The sequence below is a fragment of the Xiphophorus maculatus genome, chromosome 21, assembly GCF_002775205.1.
Source record: "Xiphophorus maculatus strain JP 163 A chromosome 21, X_maculatus-5.0-male, whole genome shotgun sequence".
NCBI classification, from domain to species: Eukaryota; Metazoa; Chordata; class Actinopteri; order Cyprinodontiformes; family Poeciliidae; genus Xiphophorus; species Xiphophorus maculatus.
In genome coordinates, this window is record NC_036463.1 from 15966686 (window position 1) to 15983472 (window position 16787).

At 37.6% G+C, this 16787-nt stretch overlaps 2 protein-coding genes across 2 annotated transcripts; both read right to left on the reverse strand.

Annotated features, from left to right (window-relative positions):
* Nucleotides 1–606: 606 nt before the first annotated feature.
* On the reverse strand, nt 607–7324 carry LOC111606282 (myelin-associated glycoprotein-like). The gene is made up of 7 exons (XM_023326792.1): nt 7314–7324; nt 6877–6956; nt 6311–6697; nt 1843–2142; nt 1505–1768; nt 992–1047; nt 607–926 (listed from the first exon to the last, which is right to left on the reverse strand). The coding sequence occupies exons 1-7, from the start codon at nt 7322–7324 to the stop codon at nt 693–695; spliced, it is 1332 nt and encodes a 443-aa protein (XP_023182560.1). The 3' UTR covers nt 607–692.
* Nucleotides 7325–10377: 3053 nt separating this feature from the next.
* On the reverse strand, nt 10378–14910 carry LOC102227573 (vascular cell adhesion protein 1-like). Its single transcript, XM_023325805.1, has 8 exons — nt 14827–14910; nt 14353–14478; nt 13797–14162; nt 12578–12880; nt 12241–12501; nt 12064–12148; nt 10833–10872; nt 10378–10733 (listed from the first exon to the last, which is right to left on the reverse strand). Exons 2-8 carry the CDS (start codon nt 14414–14416, stop codon nt 10497–10499), a joined length of 1356 nt encoding a protein of 451 aa, XP_023181573.1. The 5' UTR covers nt 14417–14478; nt 14827–14910; the 3' UTR covers nt 10378–10496.
* Between the last annotated feature and the right edge of the window lie 1877 nt (nt 14911–16787).

Consider the following 16787-nt stretch of genomic DNA (forward strand, 5'->3'; position numbering starts at 1 on the left):
AATTAGTAACTTGGAAAAAAAAGAGATGAATCAAGACACAATGGTTAGCAGTATGCAACTTTGATTAAAAATGTCTAAAAATATATGTATATGCTTTTTTACATAATTGCCTGAAACATTTGGGTTTCTTGTTTTGACATGATGGGAAAGTCAAAAGAAATCAGCTCAAGACATCAGGAAGAGCGTTGAGCAGCTGCACAAGTCTGGTTCATCCTTGGGAAGATTTTACAGATCCTAGAAGGTGCCGCATTCATCTGTTCAAGCAATTTTATGCTACTATTGTAAGAATTAACATGATAGGAAAATCCAACCACCATGCAACTCAGGAGATCAGTTCTTTTGGCTTTTGAACGTTAAAGGCAGAAAAAAAAATGAATTTTCACCAGAATATCAGTGGAGGTTTTGTGTTCTTGTGGTATCAGAAATATAAATTATCTAATAGATTAAAAGTCAATTTCTTTAAAAAAAAAACAAAAAACAAAACAAAAACATAAGAGTTATGGCAGACATGATGTGAAGTCTATCAAAGTTTGTCACCCAGAAGAAAGCCACCAAAAAGCCAAAATGCAGCTGCTCTATTACAATAAAATGATAAAACTGTGATGAAACCAAGTACAACAGGGAAAGAGAATCATAATGATCTGACATAATGTAAAAACAAAAACTATATTTCTGTGATCGCACAACAGCAGTTATTGGTGCTTCATTTCAATGTAAGTATCCGCCAAACTGTCAGCCCTCTGCACTGAGCAGTTTCTTGCCCTGAACTTTTGGACCCGGGAGTAAACTGCCTCCTCCAGTCCTCTGTCCTTCTTAGATTCATGGAAAACTTCTGGTTGTCTCTGGAAACCGTTCATGTCCTCATAAGTTTGGTCTTCAGTTTTATCAGGAAGCATTTGAACTGTAACGTCCTCATCTGGTTCAGCCTATGGGGGGAAAAAAAAGTACATTAATATTTCACTTTGTGCTGATGGTGTCAAATTTAACGTACAGGTTGAATCCCTGACCTGAGGCTGTTGGGGAGTTTGATGTTTGGACTTGAAGAAACTGGAAAAATATTGGAGTGGTATCAGAATAATCCTGATGTTATTTATTTATTTTGACAGCTTAACTTTTTTTTTTGTTGTTTTACTGACACATGTCCTTGCATCTGATCTACTGTACATGTAAATGTGGTGGAGAACTATGCCCAGGGCACCACAGGCTGGGCACCTACACCTACACCTGAGGAAGCCGCTTGTTTATACTCACAAAACTGAGGGAACCAAGCAGATGAGCGCAGCGAAAATGAACAGCAAAATAACTGAGCCAAGGACTGTCCGCATCCCTGTTTCTTGGAAAGAAACACAATAATAAACAGATAACAAATAAAGTAAAGAAGTATAGGACAAAGAAAGCTGTACTGTGAAATATAAAACTTTAAAATTATAAAAATAAAATTTTTTATAAAGGTTACAGTGATATGGACAAGCAGAAATAATTATAAATGAAACACAGATGTTACCTTTATTTCTCAAGTGACTCCATGATGTCTGACTACCAAGACTATTTGCAGCCACACAAAAATGACTTTCTATATTTGACATGTTGGTCTTCTGAAGTCTGTAAACTGGCCCCACAGACACATTAATGGCTCCATGTTCGCTGTTCCTGAACCAGGTGAAGCTGGGTGGAGGTTTGGCTCTGCTGGAGCAGCTCAGCTCCACCCAGGTACCTGCTGACACCAAACCTGATGGACTGATGGATGCTGAGGTGTTTCTAGGAGCATCTGAGGAAAATGAGACACATGAACTTTATTGATCAGAAACAGCTGAACCATGACCTGCTGACAGGATCACTTACATGAAACATTGAGAGTCACATTAGTCTCTGCTGTCTTGTTTCCTCCAATCACAGGATATGTGGCAGAACATTTGATGTTGTATCCATCATGTGTGTCTGACAGAGTGATGTTCTTCTGGATTTTAGTTGTAAAGGTTCCATTTGTGTTTTTCTCTATTTGTCTGAGAGAGTCTTGCTGGAGATTCCAGGTGAGTTCAGGAGGTGATTGTGGACACGGAGTGAAAGCTGAGCAGGTTACAATGACAGACTGATGCTCCTTCAGGTCAGAGGGAACATTAATGCTGGGCCTCCAAGGAGAATCTGGGAAAAACAAAACATGCAATGATGAAAAAAAAAAGAAAAAGAAAAAAAGAACTGATGAGAAGAGTTCGACAGTAAGTGGATGCAAATATGATCTGCTGCATAGATTTATCAGCCCACAAGGAGGCTCCCAAGAGCTCTTATTCCTATATAAATTAGAGTTACAAATACATAACACCACAAAGAAAAGCCTAGATAGTGATAGTAGTTCTTTGATCTTATTGAACATAGTGTAATTAAAGAATAAACAAAGTTATATGCAAACAAAAGCAAACAAAACAAAAGAACATCAGTAAAGTATATTTACTGCTGTTTAATACTATTGTAAATATAGTATTAAACATTAAGTATATTTACACATATTTCTTTGTTAACTGCTTCATAATCTTTCTAATCTAATGTTGCTTTTGTATGAGCTGTGGTCAAATTGTACACACAGGTTATTTGCAAATACTCTAGACCAGGGGTGTCGAAGTCATAAAAATCCTAAAGCTCTTAAAGGGCCTGTTGTTCTAGAATGTATTGATAAAACCAATTAAACTGTTAAAATATTAAGAAATATCTGTTCCTCCAGGATTTTGGGATTGTTTTAGTGTGTGTGTGCCATGAAATGCGGTGCGGTGTTGGTGGTGAGGCAGACGCAGCGGACCCAGGTAAGATGAATAAATGATTTTAATGATGAATAAGTCCAGCAACAACGAGCAGCAGGCACATGGACACACTGACGACGAATAGACTAGACATTGACGACGACGACGAGGAACAAGGAACACAGGTGGAGATAAATACACGGGAGGGTAATCACAGAAACGAGACACACCTGGGAACAATCAAGGGGAGGACAGGACAACGAAGAGACTTAAGGACACAGAAAACTCTAAATAAACAAGGAAAAACACAGATCCTGACAGTGTGTTTTTTTTTTGTTTTTTTTTTGCAATCAAAATTGCAGATGTTGTGGTACGGTACTAGTCGGACCACTTTTTTCAGTAACGAGTAATCTAACGCGTTGCTATTTCAAATCCAGTAGTCAGACTACAGTTACGTATCGAAATCACTTTGCGTTACTGTGCGTTACTATCTTCTTTCGTTATTTAATCGTATTTCCTCTACGCGTCTTGTCGAGTGACCGACGTCTCTATGCGACAGAAATGTAAACAATGGAGGGAGGTGCGCATTTTGTTGGTGGAAACACTGGAACTATTTTGAGTTTCTGTCGTGAAGTCCGATTATTATATACGGAGCCCTCTAGGGGACATGGGGATTTTTTTTTCTTTTGCGTTACCTCGCAAAACTTTTGCGTTCCCTCGCAATACTTTTGCGTTACCTCGCAAAACTTTTGCGTTACCTCGCAAAACTTTTGCGTTCCCTCGCAATACTTTTGCGTTACCTCGCAAAACTTTTGCGTTACCTCGCAATACTTTTGCGTTACCTCGCAATACTTTTGCGTTACCTCGCAAAACTTTTGCGTTACCTCGCAAAACTTTTGCGTTCCCTCGCAATACTTTTGCGTTACCTCGCAAAACTTTTGCGTTACCTCGCAAAACCTTTTGCGTTACCTCGCAATACTGTACTGGTCAGTTATGCAGCATAATTGAATACTGCAAGCCTTTCCTACGGTGGGCGCCGTACTTTATGCTTTAATATAAGGTTATGTGAGGTTTTTCCGTGAATGTTAGTATCTTTTTGTGAAATATCTGAAGTTTTATATCTTTCTTTAGGATAGAAAGGCACCACAAACCTACGATATAAACAGAAACCTTCCGTAAGTAGGAAAGAAATAAAAATACATTATAATTTGGACTATTTCTGAGTAATTATCGCGGGTAATAAATCATCTGACAGTTTTGATTGTGTCTCTGTTGTGTTCGTAGTCTGAATGGTTTAAAGAGCTGCTTTCAGTGCCGCTCCATCTTAACCTTAACAGACATAAACATGCAGTAAAAAATAAATCGATTTTCAATCAGTGTTTTGCACCAAACAGTTAATAATAATAAACACGTTTTCACTGAGGCTCTGTAAGAGCCATATGAATGAAATAAGTAATTATTGATATGACAGGAGCAGCGGCTTTGACACTTAGGTGTGTCGACGTGGGAGTGACGTCACCAGGTATGAATGGGAAGGATACTGGCTTTGTGTGTATTAGGAAGCGGTGAGTGGGGCGGTCAGTCCTGGCAAAGTTTGGAACCTGATCATCAAAATGGAATAAATCGATAATTGTGACAGAACAAAGAAATGGTTTGGAGCTGATTGATACACGGACAGATGAGATTCCCCGAGTTAACCCAGTGCGGCCCTTTACCATCATTAGTTTGTCGTGTGTTTAATAATAAAAACTTGTTAACAGTAAAAACTGTTTGGTGCAAAACACTGATTGAAAATCGATTTATTTTTTACTGCATGTTTATATCTGTTAAGGTTAAGATGGAGCGGCACTGAAAGCAGCTCTTTAAACCATTCAGACTACGAACACAACAGAGACACAATCAAAACTGTCAGATGATTTATTAACCGCGATAATAACTCAGAAATAGTCCAAATTAGGATGTATTTTTATTTCTTTCCTACTTACGGAAGGTTTCTGTTTATATCGTAGGTTTGTGGTGCTTTTCTATCCTAAAGAAAGATATAAAACTTCAGATATTTCACAAAAAGATACTAACATTCACGGAAAAACCTCACATAACCTTATATTAAAGCATAAAGTACGGCGCCCACCGTAGGAAAGGCTTGCAGTATTCAATTATGCTGCATAACTGACCAGTACAGTATTGCGAGGTAACGCAAAAGGTTTTGCGAGGTAACGCAAAAGTTTTGCGAGGTAACGCAAAAGTATTGCGAGGGAACGCAAAAGTTTTGCGAGGTAACGCAAAAGTTTTGCGAGGTAACGCAAAAGTATTGCGAGGGAACGCAAAAGTTTTGCGAGGTAACGCAAAAGTATTGCGAGGTAACGCAAAAGTTTTGCGAGGTAACGCAAAAGAAAAAAAATCCCCATGTCCCCTAGAGGGCTCCGTAATTATAAGCGGCTGTGGGTTTCTTTTTTTTTTAGGTTTTTTTTTTTTTTTTAAGTCGCTTGCAAATTTAATGAGTGGCGGGTTGCGCCATTTTGGTCTCGTTTTTGGACGTGAAGTTACTCATTTGGACTTGGAAATAAGCAGAGACTCATAATAAATCCCAGAATTTGTCCGTCATTAAGGTAGTTTTAGTCCGTGCTCATCATTTCCCGGATGATCCGTCCCGCTGTGTCTTTGTTAATGTCAAGTTAAAATATTACCTCTGAATGACGTTGAGCTTCGCGTTGCGCTCCAGAAAACTGCAAACATCGAGACTAACTTGAACAGCGCAATAAACGTGAAAACAGCCACGAATAAACGTGTCCGTATAGTTGCCAATATAATTACAATGGCAACTTAACGCCATTATAATTATTAAAATTAAGATAAGTGTCACAAATCTGTGCAGCCATCTTAGTTGCGGAGCTGCAGGAGGAGCGCTGTGCGCTGCGCTTTAACACCAAACGCAGGACCGTAACGCAGAACCTGGAGGCTGGGGGGAAATATGGGGGCTTTAAAATCCTTCTTAGAGTTTTCCAGACAACAGTGGACCAAACAAATTACTCACGTTTTTTTTTTTTTTTGCACTGTTGTAACCATTAAACAATCTACTCCTCAGTTCAACCTTATAAGTGGAGACACATTGTTGATGTTACCATTATAAAATAACTTACAATTAAGTATCGGCAAAGCTCAATGTAATTTTCACAGGAGGCGGAGCGTTGTTGTTAGCAGCTGCTGAAAGTAACTAAAAAAAGTTACTTTTAATGTAACTTAGTTACTTTATGATATCATACTTTACTAGATTAGCAGACAATATGAGACCTGGAACTTGATCTTAAAGTTATTTCATACCTGTCATATTAGCTCATGTCAGCTTTTTGACTGTTTGCTTCAGCAACTTTCCTGAGCAGATCAGGAAATGAAGCCACTACGCAACTCTGCTGAAGCGATAAATGGATGTTTAAAAATAATTAATCCTCTTCATCTCATGCTTAACTTCTTTAAATTTATGATGTCATGATGAATTGCCATATCTGACCGATAATGCTAAATCACCACAATTAGGATTCAGAAAATAGAGTAAAATATTTAAAAGAAAGTTATCTTACCTCCAACTTTTATATTGAGAGGATGAGCGCAGGCTGTTGCTTTGAATTGTCCGTTCTCAATCCTGAAGAAGTATTTGTCTGTATAACTTGAGTTTATTTCAGTAAACAGAGTGGTGCAGTTTTTATCTGCAAGGTTTCCACTTAATTCCAATGAATAATTGTTTACTGACTCACTGCTGTTGAAAATAACATTATTTTTATTAGACTCAAAGTCTAAAGTATGTTTCATCCAAACTCCATAGATACTAATGGTCCTATTAAATTCTAAATGATTTGCAGTAAAACTACATGGGATCGCCAAACAAGATCCACTCAGAGCTTCAATGTTGTTTGGTGCAGTGATATTCAAGTCCGCTGATTTTTTATCACAGTAATGAGGCAAAGCACCTGGAAAAAAAACAAACAAAAAAACAAACAAATGATGGACATAATGTCAACGAAAGTCATTTATCAGCAGAAACTTCATTATCCCTAAACTCCAGTTGAGCTGCAGCAGGTTAACACGTGGAGATGTGATTCATGCGATGTCTCTAAATGGGAGGAAGGGAACAAACATCGCATCGTACCTGGAAGAAAGAAGACACTCAGTAACACGCTGACGGTCAGCACGTTCCCAGGAAGAGCTGCCATTCGTCTCACAGTCGTCCTTCAATAAAAAAACCAAAAAAAAACAAATCCTGAGGCATTTTAAAACCTTCAGTAAAACCTTCAGCCTACCTTCCTACTTGTCCAGATTTACTTAATTAATTTTTAAATAATCCCAAAAGACTTGGGATTAAACTGAGATTTTTTAAAAATCTCAGTTTAAAATGTCTGTGTGGAAACCACAGCACCAACTTACCAAAGATCTGCAGTTAAAATGGAAATAGTTCAGTTTCCCTAGCTCTCGTTTGAGCTGATTAGAATCAGATCCAATAGCCGACCTCTGAATGTGTGTTGGCAAAACAAGTCGACTTGTCTTAATTTGTCTCCCCTTCACATCCCTCAAGAAAGAGGAAGCTACCTTTTTAACATCTTGCTGTTACCACAGTGTTACCTTATTAGGGGTGTTTAATAATACAGACTTACTTGACTACTGTTGAACAGTAGAGTAAGTCTCAATCAAATATTCAGATGTTCAATGAGCAGAAGATGCTTTTGGAATGAATGTTTTCAACAAAACATTCACAATTATCGATCACTTATATTGTACTCCAGGCGAAAACAGGTGTCGATTTTGCTCATTTCCATCTATCAGCTGCGGATGAGAATATGATTTTTATTGCTGCATAGAAAATACTGAGGGAATTCAGACAGTTTTGTTTGAGAGGTTTGTACAAAGTCTGACGGTGTGAAAGATGACGTGGACTTTTAGAAAGATTTTTCAAAATGTCTTGCTGAGACGGCATCTTGGCGTCGAAATGTTTAAGTCTTCTGTGGACAAGAATAGCTTTTCAGTGCCTTTCTTTTTAAGTGAGAGATTTTTATTTTAAAAAGGCAATGTTAATATTATTATTACTACCATTAGTGGCTGTAGTAGCAGTAATATGTACAGATTGGTAACCTACAGCAGAGTTTAGATGTGTAGCCCTAGCTAAAATTCAGGCCTGGTCTGGCCAAAAACCAGGCTGGATGGAAATTATTGTGTGAGAAAACAGTGGCAGAGTGAACGTCTGCATCCGCTGTACCAAACTGTGAGATCACTTGCTCTCGAGTCGTACTAGTGTGAATTATTCACTTCCGTTTACTTTTTCCATAATCAAAAGCTGCAGCATTTATAAAACACTTGGTCTTAACAATGGTAATCAGTGCCTTCTCTTCATATATGGATGCTTGGTCAGGTTCCCTCTGCGTGATATGTTGGGTTCTCTCATTGAATGCTGCAGCGCTCCCGAAGCGTCTGAAACTTTGAATAGACCCGTCCCGAACAGGACGGGCTTATTCAGATTTTTTGAAAGGAGTGTGAAAAGTGCTACACTCCGTGCATGTAGCTGTTTTAAACACTGTTGTTAATCTGGCTTCGTCTATAAAAGATCCTCTGCTTCTCTGAACACATACTACTGTATATACCATGGTGTTATTGTCATCTCTGCTTATTTTTCAAAGAGCAGAGAAGGGGATATCTTAATGTGGTAGAATGAGATCATCCTCACTGATGTCATCGTAACATCGCCTTATTCTTATTTTTGCACAATACAAAATTTAAACAAATATGGCAGGTGGAGGCAACAAGGTTACACATGCATGGATAATAGGTGGTGGTATTTGCCACTGAAGTTATATGCAATCCATTAATAATGAGGATAGAAAGATTAATAAAAATGTTTAAGAAGAATACGGACATAATTTCTGCCATGAAAATGTCTCTCAAGTTTTAAATATGTTTATTAATACTACTACTAGTACTACTACTACTCCTACTAATACTAATAATAATTATAATAAAAATCCCGGATGGCAAAAAAATCCTAGAAGAAGAAGAAGCAGATGTCCCTTTACGTTCCTGGACCATCATGCAGTTTTCAGGTTTTGAATGCTGCTGCCTCCCTGAGGCTGTAGTTCAATAAACAATTCAAAGCTTCTAACATGTCGCAGTGACTTCTGCATTAAATTCGAAAGCCAACCTTGAGTCATGTTAACTGTTATGATCTGATGCAATGCATTATTTGCGACACTGCCACAACAAATCTCATTTCCTCCTCCTGTAGCGCTCACCAGGTTGAGGTCCAGTTGGCAGCTGTTGTAGTCACCTTTTATCTCGCCCGATTTCTCTAAATCTGCATCTACCTCCGCAGACAGTTTATGACATGTTGGTGAGTCACTATGATGTGTTTAAATATAATCTGGAGCGTTACTTTTATTATTCTTCCTTTCACCGTGAGATCTACTTTTGTTTTTTCCTCAATTTGCTTTTACTAAACTTTTAGGTGATCACAGATCACCATATCTTACGGGGTTTTTTGTTGCTGTTTTGTTTTGTTTTTTCCAAAATGTCTTCTTTTGAATTTTGTTTTTCTTTCAGCAATACTTCTTAAGCCTAATATAGTAGTTTACTCAATCTCATTACATGGTTTCTCTGCTTGACGCATGTCAATGGCTTTCATCTGCTTGAACTGACAAACATCTTTTCCTCAGCCACGTCTTTTGACCCAGTCAGCAATTCTCCAACATGATGCGTGCAGCTATTTGTTCCGGTGACAATGTTTTCATTTAGCCTCGCAGTGTTTAACTTTGTTTTTCTATGTATTTGAGAATTTAGATTTGTGAGGAGATTTTGAGTGATAAAATGGTTGTAAATAAAAAATAAACTCGCTCAAGTAAGAATTTACTCTTAGAGTAAAAATGCTCATGTTGCACACGTATGATCTTGTTTAGCTTTATGTGAATAACATACGCCTCCCCAGCTTCCTCAGCTCTGACGAGAAGGCCTGTCAGACGTGTCCTGTGGAAGAAGTTCAAGATAGAAAACTGTTCTGTGTTCCGGCCCCAAAAAAACCCAAGTTCCTTTTAAAAAAAGGTGTTGAAAACGCAAACGCCCAGACCAAGGAGACCAAGTTGCTGTGTGTGGTCGCAATGTGTTCAACAAATTGAAAAAGGGGAACATAGTTTAACACAGAGCTATTGCAACGGTTTGTCTGACGGTTGAAAGAAGAAGTGGAGCGTCACATCGCCATCTAACTATTAACTATCTTAAATATGGTGCAGTGAAATGATTAAGTGAAAATAAAATTCCCCACTTTGTGTGTTTAACGTATTCTTTTAATAATAATTAAGAAGGCTAGGCTTTAAATACTTTGTTGAAGTAACAAACATGATTACTTCGTGCCACAATCCCATGCAAGGTGTCACACAACCCGAAATAAAATAAAAACAACAAAACAGCAGCACAAAAAATATCATAATATAGCACATGATAAATATGCATTGTTCCTGAGGTGCTGTGGTGGCGCAGCGGGTTAGCACGCCCCACGTTTGGAGGCCTTAGTCCTCGACGCGGACATTGCGGGTTCGATTCCCGGCGACCTTTGCCGCATGTCTTCCCCCCTCTCCTCACTTCCTTCCTGTCTGCCTACTGTCAAAAAAATACGAGCCACTAGCACTGCAAAAACTCTTTGGAGAAAAAAAAATATATATATATGCATTGTTCCTAAGAGATGCAAAGTAGCTTTAAGTGAGGTCTTTAGCTAACTTTATTTTAAATGAAAAGTTACTTTTTCTTCACTTGAGCATAGATATCATCTGGACTGTCAGTGGTGTGTGTTGAGCACTTTCTTGACTTGGACACTTTGACGTGTGCATAAACTGTCTCTTCCTGTTTGCCGTACTCCACGGAGGTAGAGGAAGCTTCAGGTTTCCCCTTGAAGAAAGTTACTTCTCCATACTGCAGTTCTTCAGCTGCTGCAGTAGAAAGTGTTTGTACCGCAGCCTCCTCACCAGCTGGAGTCTATGGGAAAATAACTCTTAAAAAACAGTTCATGCTTAAACCGATTCTGGCACAGACTCAACTCCTGAAGATACGTTGCAGTGCTGAACATTTACCCACCTGAGTCTGTTGATGAGTTGGCTGTTTGGACTTGAAACATCTGGAAGACATTGGAGAGTTGTCAGAATAAGTCTTTAAAGTCATTGTTGCATTTAGTCATTGAAAGGTAAATCTATTTTAGTACTATAGTTCAAAACTATAGCAGGGATGGACAATGTCTTTATTTTCCTCACTTTAAATGTTTCTATTATAATCAATAATTTGTCATGAAGCATTTCTTTGTGAGATTTACTTCAAAATGTTTCCTGTATAGAGAAACTAGTAGCATACATTGCTCAGTTCTTTGGCTCATTTCTCTCTTTTTTTAATCTTGAAGGTTCTTAGGATCAATTAAGAGTTTTTATTTTATTTTAATTGTCTTGCATGTGATCCACATTTTTGCTTTCGTCAGATGTTTACAAGAACGCTCATAAGAAAAGCACATTTCTCCATTAATAATTAGGCTGTTTAGTGCAAAGAAATATGTCTTCATTTAAATCAATTACAGAAAGCACTCTACAATTTCAGACATCACACATCATGATACATCTGCAAACCTCAAGATGCTTTTGGTGTGATGTACTGTAATGATAATAGTGATTATTATAGAACTACATTTTCTTCAGAAGGGTTAGGGTTAGACAACACTAATGTAAAACACTAAGTATCATCAATTGCAAAGGAGTATGCAGGCACAGTGAGTGTGTAGACTTAGTCAGTTTTTGCCATTCTTCATCCAAACATTGTGTGTGTGATGACTCCTAAATATGTTTATTAATACTACTACTTCTACTAGTAGTAGGTAGGACTGTTCCTCCTGTTTTTCACTGGCTTGTCCAAATCCCATGCAGCAAATTTTAAACAAGCTTCAACATCCTTTTTCTTCAACTGTGGAATGTTGTGCGGCGAATGTTCGAAGAGGCCAAAGCAGCTAATGCATAATCTACTGTTTTCCCAGGAAAATTAAACCTGCCATAAACATTGATTTGCACATAGAAGCAGGAATGTTTTCAACATACTGACAGAAATGTAGCCGACTTCTTGGCTTTCTGTTGCTTTTCGCTCACGCTTGTCTTTTTCTGTCCAGATGATACTCATTGTCATTCCTCTAATCAAATTTTTGGAGGTATGTAATTGGACGTTTTGTACATGTGGACAAATTGGATTGTTGTTGACATATCCATATTCTAAACTAAGAACATATTTGGTTTACTTCACTGAGATAATTGATTCTCTCATTGCTGATACTTACCTCACATAAATAACCAGGAAGATGAGCAACAACAGCCCAATAGCAAGTGCAATTATCAGCCAGAAAAGATGTCCATTCAATATACCTAAATGAAACAAAATAGGGACATTTACACCAACATTTAGACATCAGATGTTGAGATTGTTCCTCATGTTCAGTGGTTTTAAAAATAACTACCTTTAATCCTAAGAAACCTCACTGATGATTTCTGATTTCCCAGATCATTTGTAACCTCACAGTAAAAATCTCCTGCCTCCGTGGCGTTGAAGCTGTAAACCGGCCCCACAGACACATTCATGGCTCCATGCTTGCTGATCCTGAACCAGGTGAAGTTCCTGATCGGAGGTTTGGCTCTGCTGGAGCAGCTCAGCTCCACCCAGGTACCTGCTGATACCAAACCTGATGGACTGATGGATGCTGAGGTGTTTTTAGGAGCATCTGAGGAAAATGAGACACACATGAACTTTATTGATCAGAAACAGCTGAATCATGACCTGCTGACAGGATCACTTACATGAAACACTGAGAGTCACTTCTGTCTCTGCTGTCTTGTGTTCTCCTTTCACAGGATATCTGGCAGAACATCTGATGTTGTATCCATCATGTGTGTGTGACAGAGTGATGTTCTCCTGGATTTTAGTTGTAAAGGTTCCATCTGTGTTTTTCTCTGTTTGTCTGAGAGAGTCTTGTTGGAGATTCCAGGTGAGTTCAGGAGGTGATTGTGGACAGGGAGTTGAAGCTGAGCAGGTTACAGTGACAGACTGATGCTCCTTCAGATTTGTTAGATCAATAGCAATGTTTGGTTTCCAGGCAGAATCTGAAATTCCACATTAGAGACATTATTATTTTTTAGGTTTACAATGAAATAAATATTCTATGCATTTAAGCAGAAGTGAACATACTCTGGTACTAAACAACATTTTTTTTTTCCTTTTACATTCATTTATATTTCAACTAATTCAAGATGTGATTAAAATGTTGACTTTAGGATTTGATTAATGTTCCACAAAGGTAAAGCATTAACTCAAGATTGACTATGGGTTACTTATCTAAAGCCTTATTTTATGTTCATGCCTTCCTAAAACAATCAATGATAAATAGTGTGATGGTCTCTCAGAAGGGCTAAAAATCCTTTTCATCTTGATTTTCCACTACTACTAAAACTGAGCCAATAAACATTGCAGCTAGAAAAAAGTGCATCTTTGACTCAAATTACATGATGAGTGATGAATTTTGCTTTGTCTTGGGTTTTGTTTTGTTTTTGTCTTTATCTTTAGATGATTTCATTTAACACAAAAAACCAGCATCAGCTGAAGATTATTGTATTCATATATTCACAAAGAGTCTCTTTGCTTATTTATTTTATGTCTGCATAATGGAGCGGTAGTGTTAAAAAATGAATTTTTTTCTAGGAATAATAATACTGACAATAAAGAAGAAGTTGAAAATGTTTTTGTTCTAACATTTTCTTCAACAGCATTTTAATCTTGTGTAAGAATGAGTTAAAGCTCAGCAGATGTACCTTTTTTTTCTCAGAAACAAACAATAAAAAAGGTTCCCAGTGTTTGAGCATTTAAGAAAATAATAAAATCCTTAAAACTTTATTTTTTTAATAGCTTTGCATTCTACTGCAGACAACAGATGATCAGAAAATATACATGTGAAAAGCCAAATGCTTATAATGGGATTTCTGATATTTGAAATTAATGGAGTGATGAAGATAAAATTCTTACCTTTAACTTTTATTTGAATGGGATCCAAATCAGCTGTTGCCTTAAATTCCCCGTTCTCGATTCTGAAATAGTATTTATCTTGATGGCTGGTGTTTAAATCAGAAAATAGAGTTGTGCAGTCATTTTTCTTGAGGATTCCAGTAATGTTCATTGGATAGGCATTGACTGAATTGCTGCTGTCAAAAACTAGATTATTTACATTTTTATGATCATTTTTATACCAAATTCCAATGATTTCAATACTATTGTTAAAACTAGCCTCCCCTCTGATTGCTTCAAATGTACAGGGGATATGCAAACAGGATCCGCTTAGTGTTTCCATCTCCTTTGAGGCATTAATGTGAAGGTGTGTTGTGGCCACAACACCTGTAAAAGCAGAGCAACAAAAAAAATGATGTGGATAAAAATCTGAGAAAGAAAAAACTTTCGACAAACTTCAGTTTAGCTGCTGGAAGTTACATGTGGAGCCTTTAAACATTATCAGGATCAAATATTTCAGACTATTAAACGATTCATGTGACGTCTCCTTACAAGAGGAAGAAAGCAAAAATCTCACCTGGAAGAAAGAAAACACCCAGTAACATGTTGACTGTCAGCACGTTCTCACACAGAGCCGCCATCAGAGCCTGACGGTCCTTCTTCACCTGTTTGTGCTTTTAAGGTATATATTAAGCACAGGACCCTGTTAATAGAAGAGAATAGAATTACTTTATTCATTCCAGCAGGGAAATTACTTCGCAGTTACAGCAGCATAGAGACAAGACAGAACAACAACCACCACTGAGTAGCAGTTGTAGACAAAATAGAAAATAAAATAAAATATAACATGCTGTTAATATAAAAGCAACTTATAGCAGTCCTTGCAAAGATTCAAAAAATGCAGATACAATATGTATATGAGAATAAAATGTTACTTTTAGAAGTCATGAAGCTAAGCCGACGATTCCAATAAAATTATTCAAGGTACAACTACATCAATTCATAAGCAATAAGAAAATAAAAATGTGTCATGTAAATGTAATATACTTACCAAATTAATCCAAATTTGAAGCAAAATTAAAATTTAAACCTGTCAACGTGACCCTGTCAGTTCTTCAGCAGGAGGTCTAGACGCTTTTAATAAGGAAGCATTATTTTTAAGCTTCACACGTACTGGTCCTTCCTCCTTCTTTAAAAGAGGATGCTCGATGATGAAGGCCTCCTCTGTTTGCAATACTGAAGAACACGTTCAACCCATAAACATACTGTATGAGCATATGTTTATGACATATTTTATGTTCACACAGTTATTGTGTTGGGGATGCTTATTGATTTACAGCAGTGCATTTCACATAAAATCTGCATAATTCATAATGCAGTACTGATCACCGGGTGTTAAAAATATTCCACCCACTAGGTATCACAATGTGGAGAGAATCACTTTAATTTTAATCACTAGTTACAATGTTAATTCAGCTTAATTCAATTCCGTTTATTTACATAATGACCGTTCAGGACAAATGTCCAAAAGTCATTTCAAGTCAATCAGACACACATCCCAATTGATTCTAGTTAGCATCAAGCTCAGATAATTATTCAAATTAATTTAAAACATTTCCATCCAAGTTGTTCTGCTTTGAAATCATTTGTCAAATTGTATTTGCATGCATGTCTTCAGTCACCTTCCTTCATTATATTATCTGTAGATCAGTGAAAAACAGGAACATGACCTTCCTCTGACACACAGCTGTTTGTCATGTGTCAATGTGACTTACGGTAATAAAGTGGTTTATTTGAGTAAGTTCAGATTTTTTTAATTTGCCATGAGTTTTGACTATTTGGTGCCAACTTTGTAGAACTGGAGAGGATGTGAGGTCTATTTATTTCTCGTGAAAACTGATCGTAAGGGAGCCAGATGAGAGGATTTAAAACATTTTTCATGTCAGCAAACCAAAACGAACTCTAAAGCTAAACATGGAAATTATCAGACATGAGTGGAGTAATTAGGGACGTGAATGTAGTAAAAAGGCTCCTGAAATCTATCCTTATATCAGTCACTGAAAAACAGATGAACTAGAAATCCATTGGTGTCTCACAGTGCAGGTTCAAATCCTGCCAACAATGATCAGTGCGAGTATGTGAAGAGTTCATAGAATATGTAAGAGATCGTTTTTTAGAGAGAGAGCAAATTGTAAAATGGTTCCTGAAATTTCACCTGGTGTCTCAACCCTGCAAATACGTGGTCTATTGAGGTCGAGAGGTTAAGGCGATGGATTTGAAACATATAGGGGTCTCCCTGCGAAGGTTCGAATCCTACCAACAATGATCAATGCTAGTACATTAAAAGCCTTCCCCTCATGAAAGTTATATACATTTTCTGTATGTCTTTGTTCTTAGAATATTCTTTAAGATCGCTGCACATCTGCGTTGCACTGTGATCTGGGCAGTGTTGTAGTTTAGGGAGCAAAGCAAAGAATTTTATTTAACAAAAACACAGAATCTGAGCTATGTTTCAACTCTAACGGCTTAGCTGGTTTCATATTATTCTGTCGTGAAGCAACATTAAATTAAAACACTTTAGGATGGAGAACCTCGAAACTGAATTCCCCAGACACACTGTGTGAGTCTTCCGCCCCCTAGAGGTTGCCATGAGCAGAGACGCTGATCTGATGAGTAATCTGGGCGTGTGCGGTCATGGCACGCTGGACCAGACTTGAGTACGTTACCCTGCGGTCTGCTGCTTATGTGCTGTGCTGATGACCTACTCGTGTGCACTGTTCTTATCTTTCACATATCAACTTTGTAGGTGACGTATGGATTGACGGATTATTTACTATGAGCTATTCCTCATTTTCATTCAAGCTTGTTTTGCTTTTAATATTTATCTTAGCTGTTCTTGACAGTGTCCGTCCACAATGTGCCTCTCAACTCCTTCAAACTGCACATCATCACATATCCCATCCCGGTCCCGTTGACTGCGGCTGGAAAAATGTGTTTTTCCCATTTGTATCA

Coding starts and splice junctions, on each gene's coding strand:
- LOC111606282 (XM_023326792.1), bottom strand. Junction 2,143..6,310: donor TCTCAATATAAAAGTTGGAG/GTAAGATAACTT, acceptor TGTTTTTCCCAG/ATTCTCCTTGGAGGCCCAGC. Junction 1,048..1,504: donor GAGTCACTTGAGAAATAAAG/GTAACATCTGTG, acceptor ATATTTTTCCAG/TTTCTTCAAGTCCAAACATC.
- LOC102227573 (XM_023325805.1), bottom strand. CDS start 14,416: ATGGCGGCTCTGTGTGAGAACGTGCTGACAGTCAACATGTTACTGGGT. Junction 10,873..12,063: donor TTCCTGGTTATTTATGTGAG/GTAAGTATCAGC, acceptor AATGTCTTCCAG/ATGTTTCAAGTCCAAACAGC. Junction 10,734..10,832: donor CAACTCATCAACAGACTCAG/GTGGGTAAATGT, acceptor ATTTTCCCATAG/ACTCCAGCTGGTGAGGAGGC.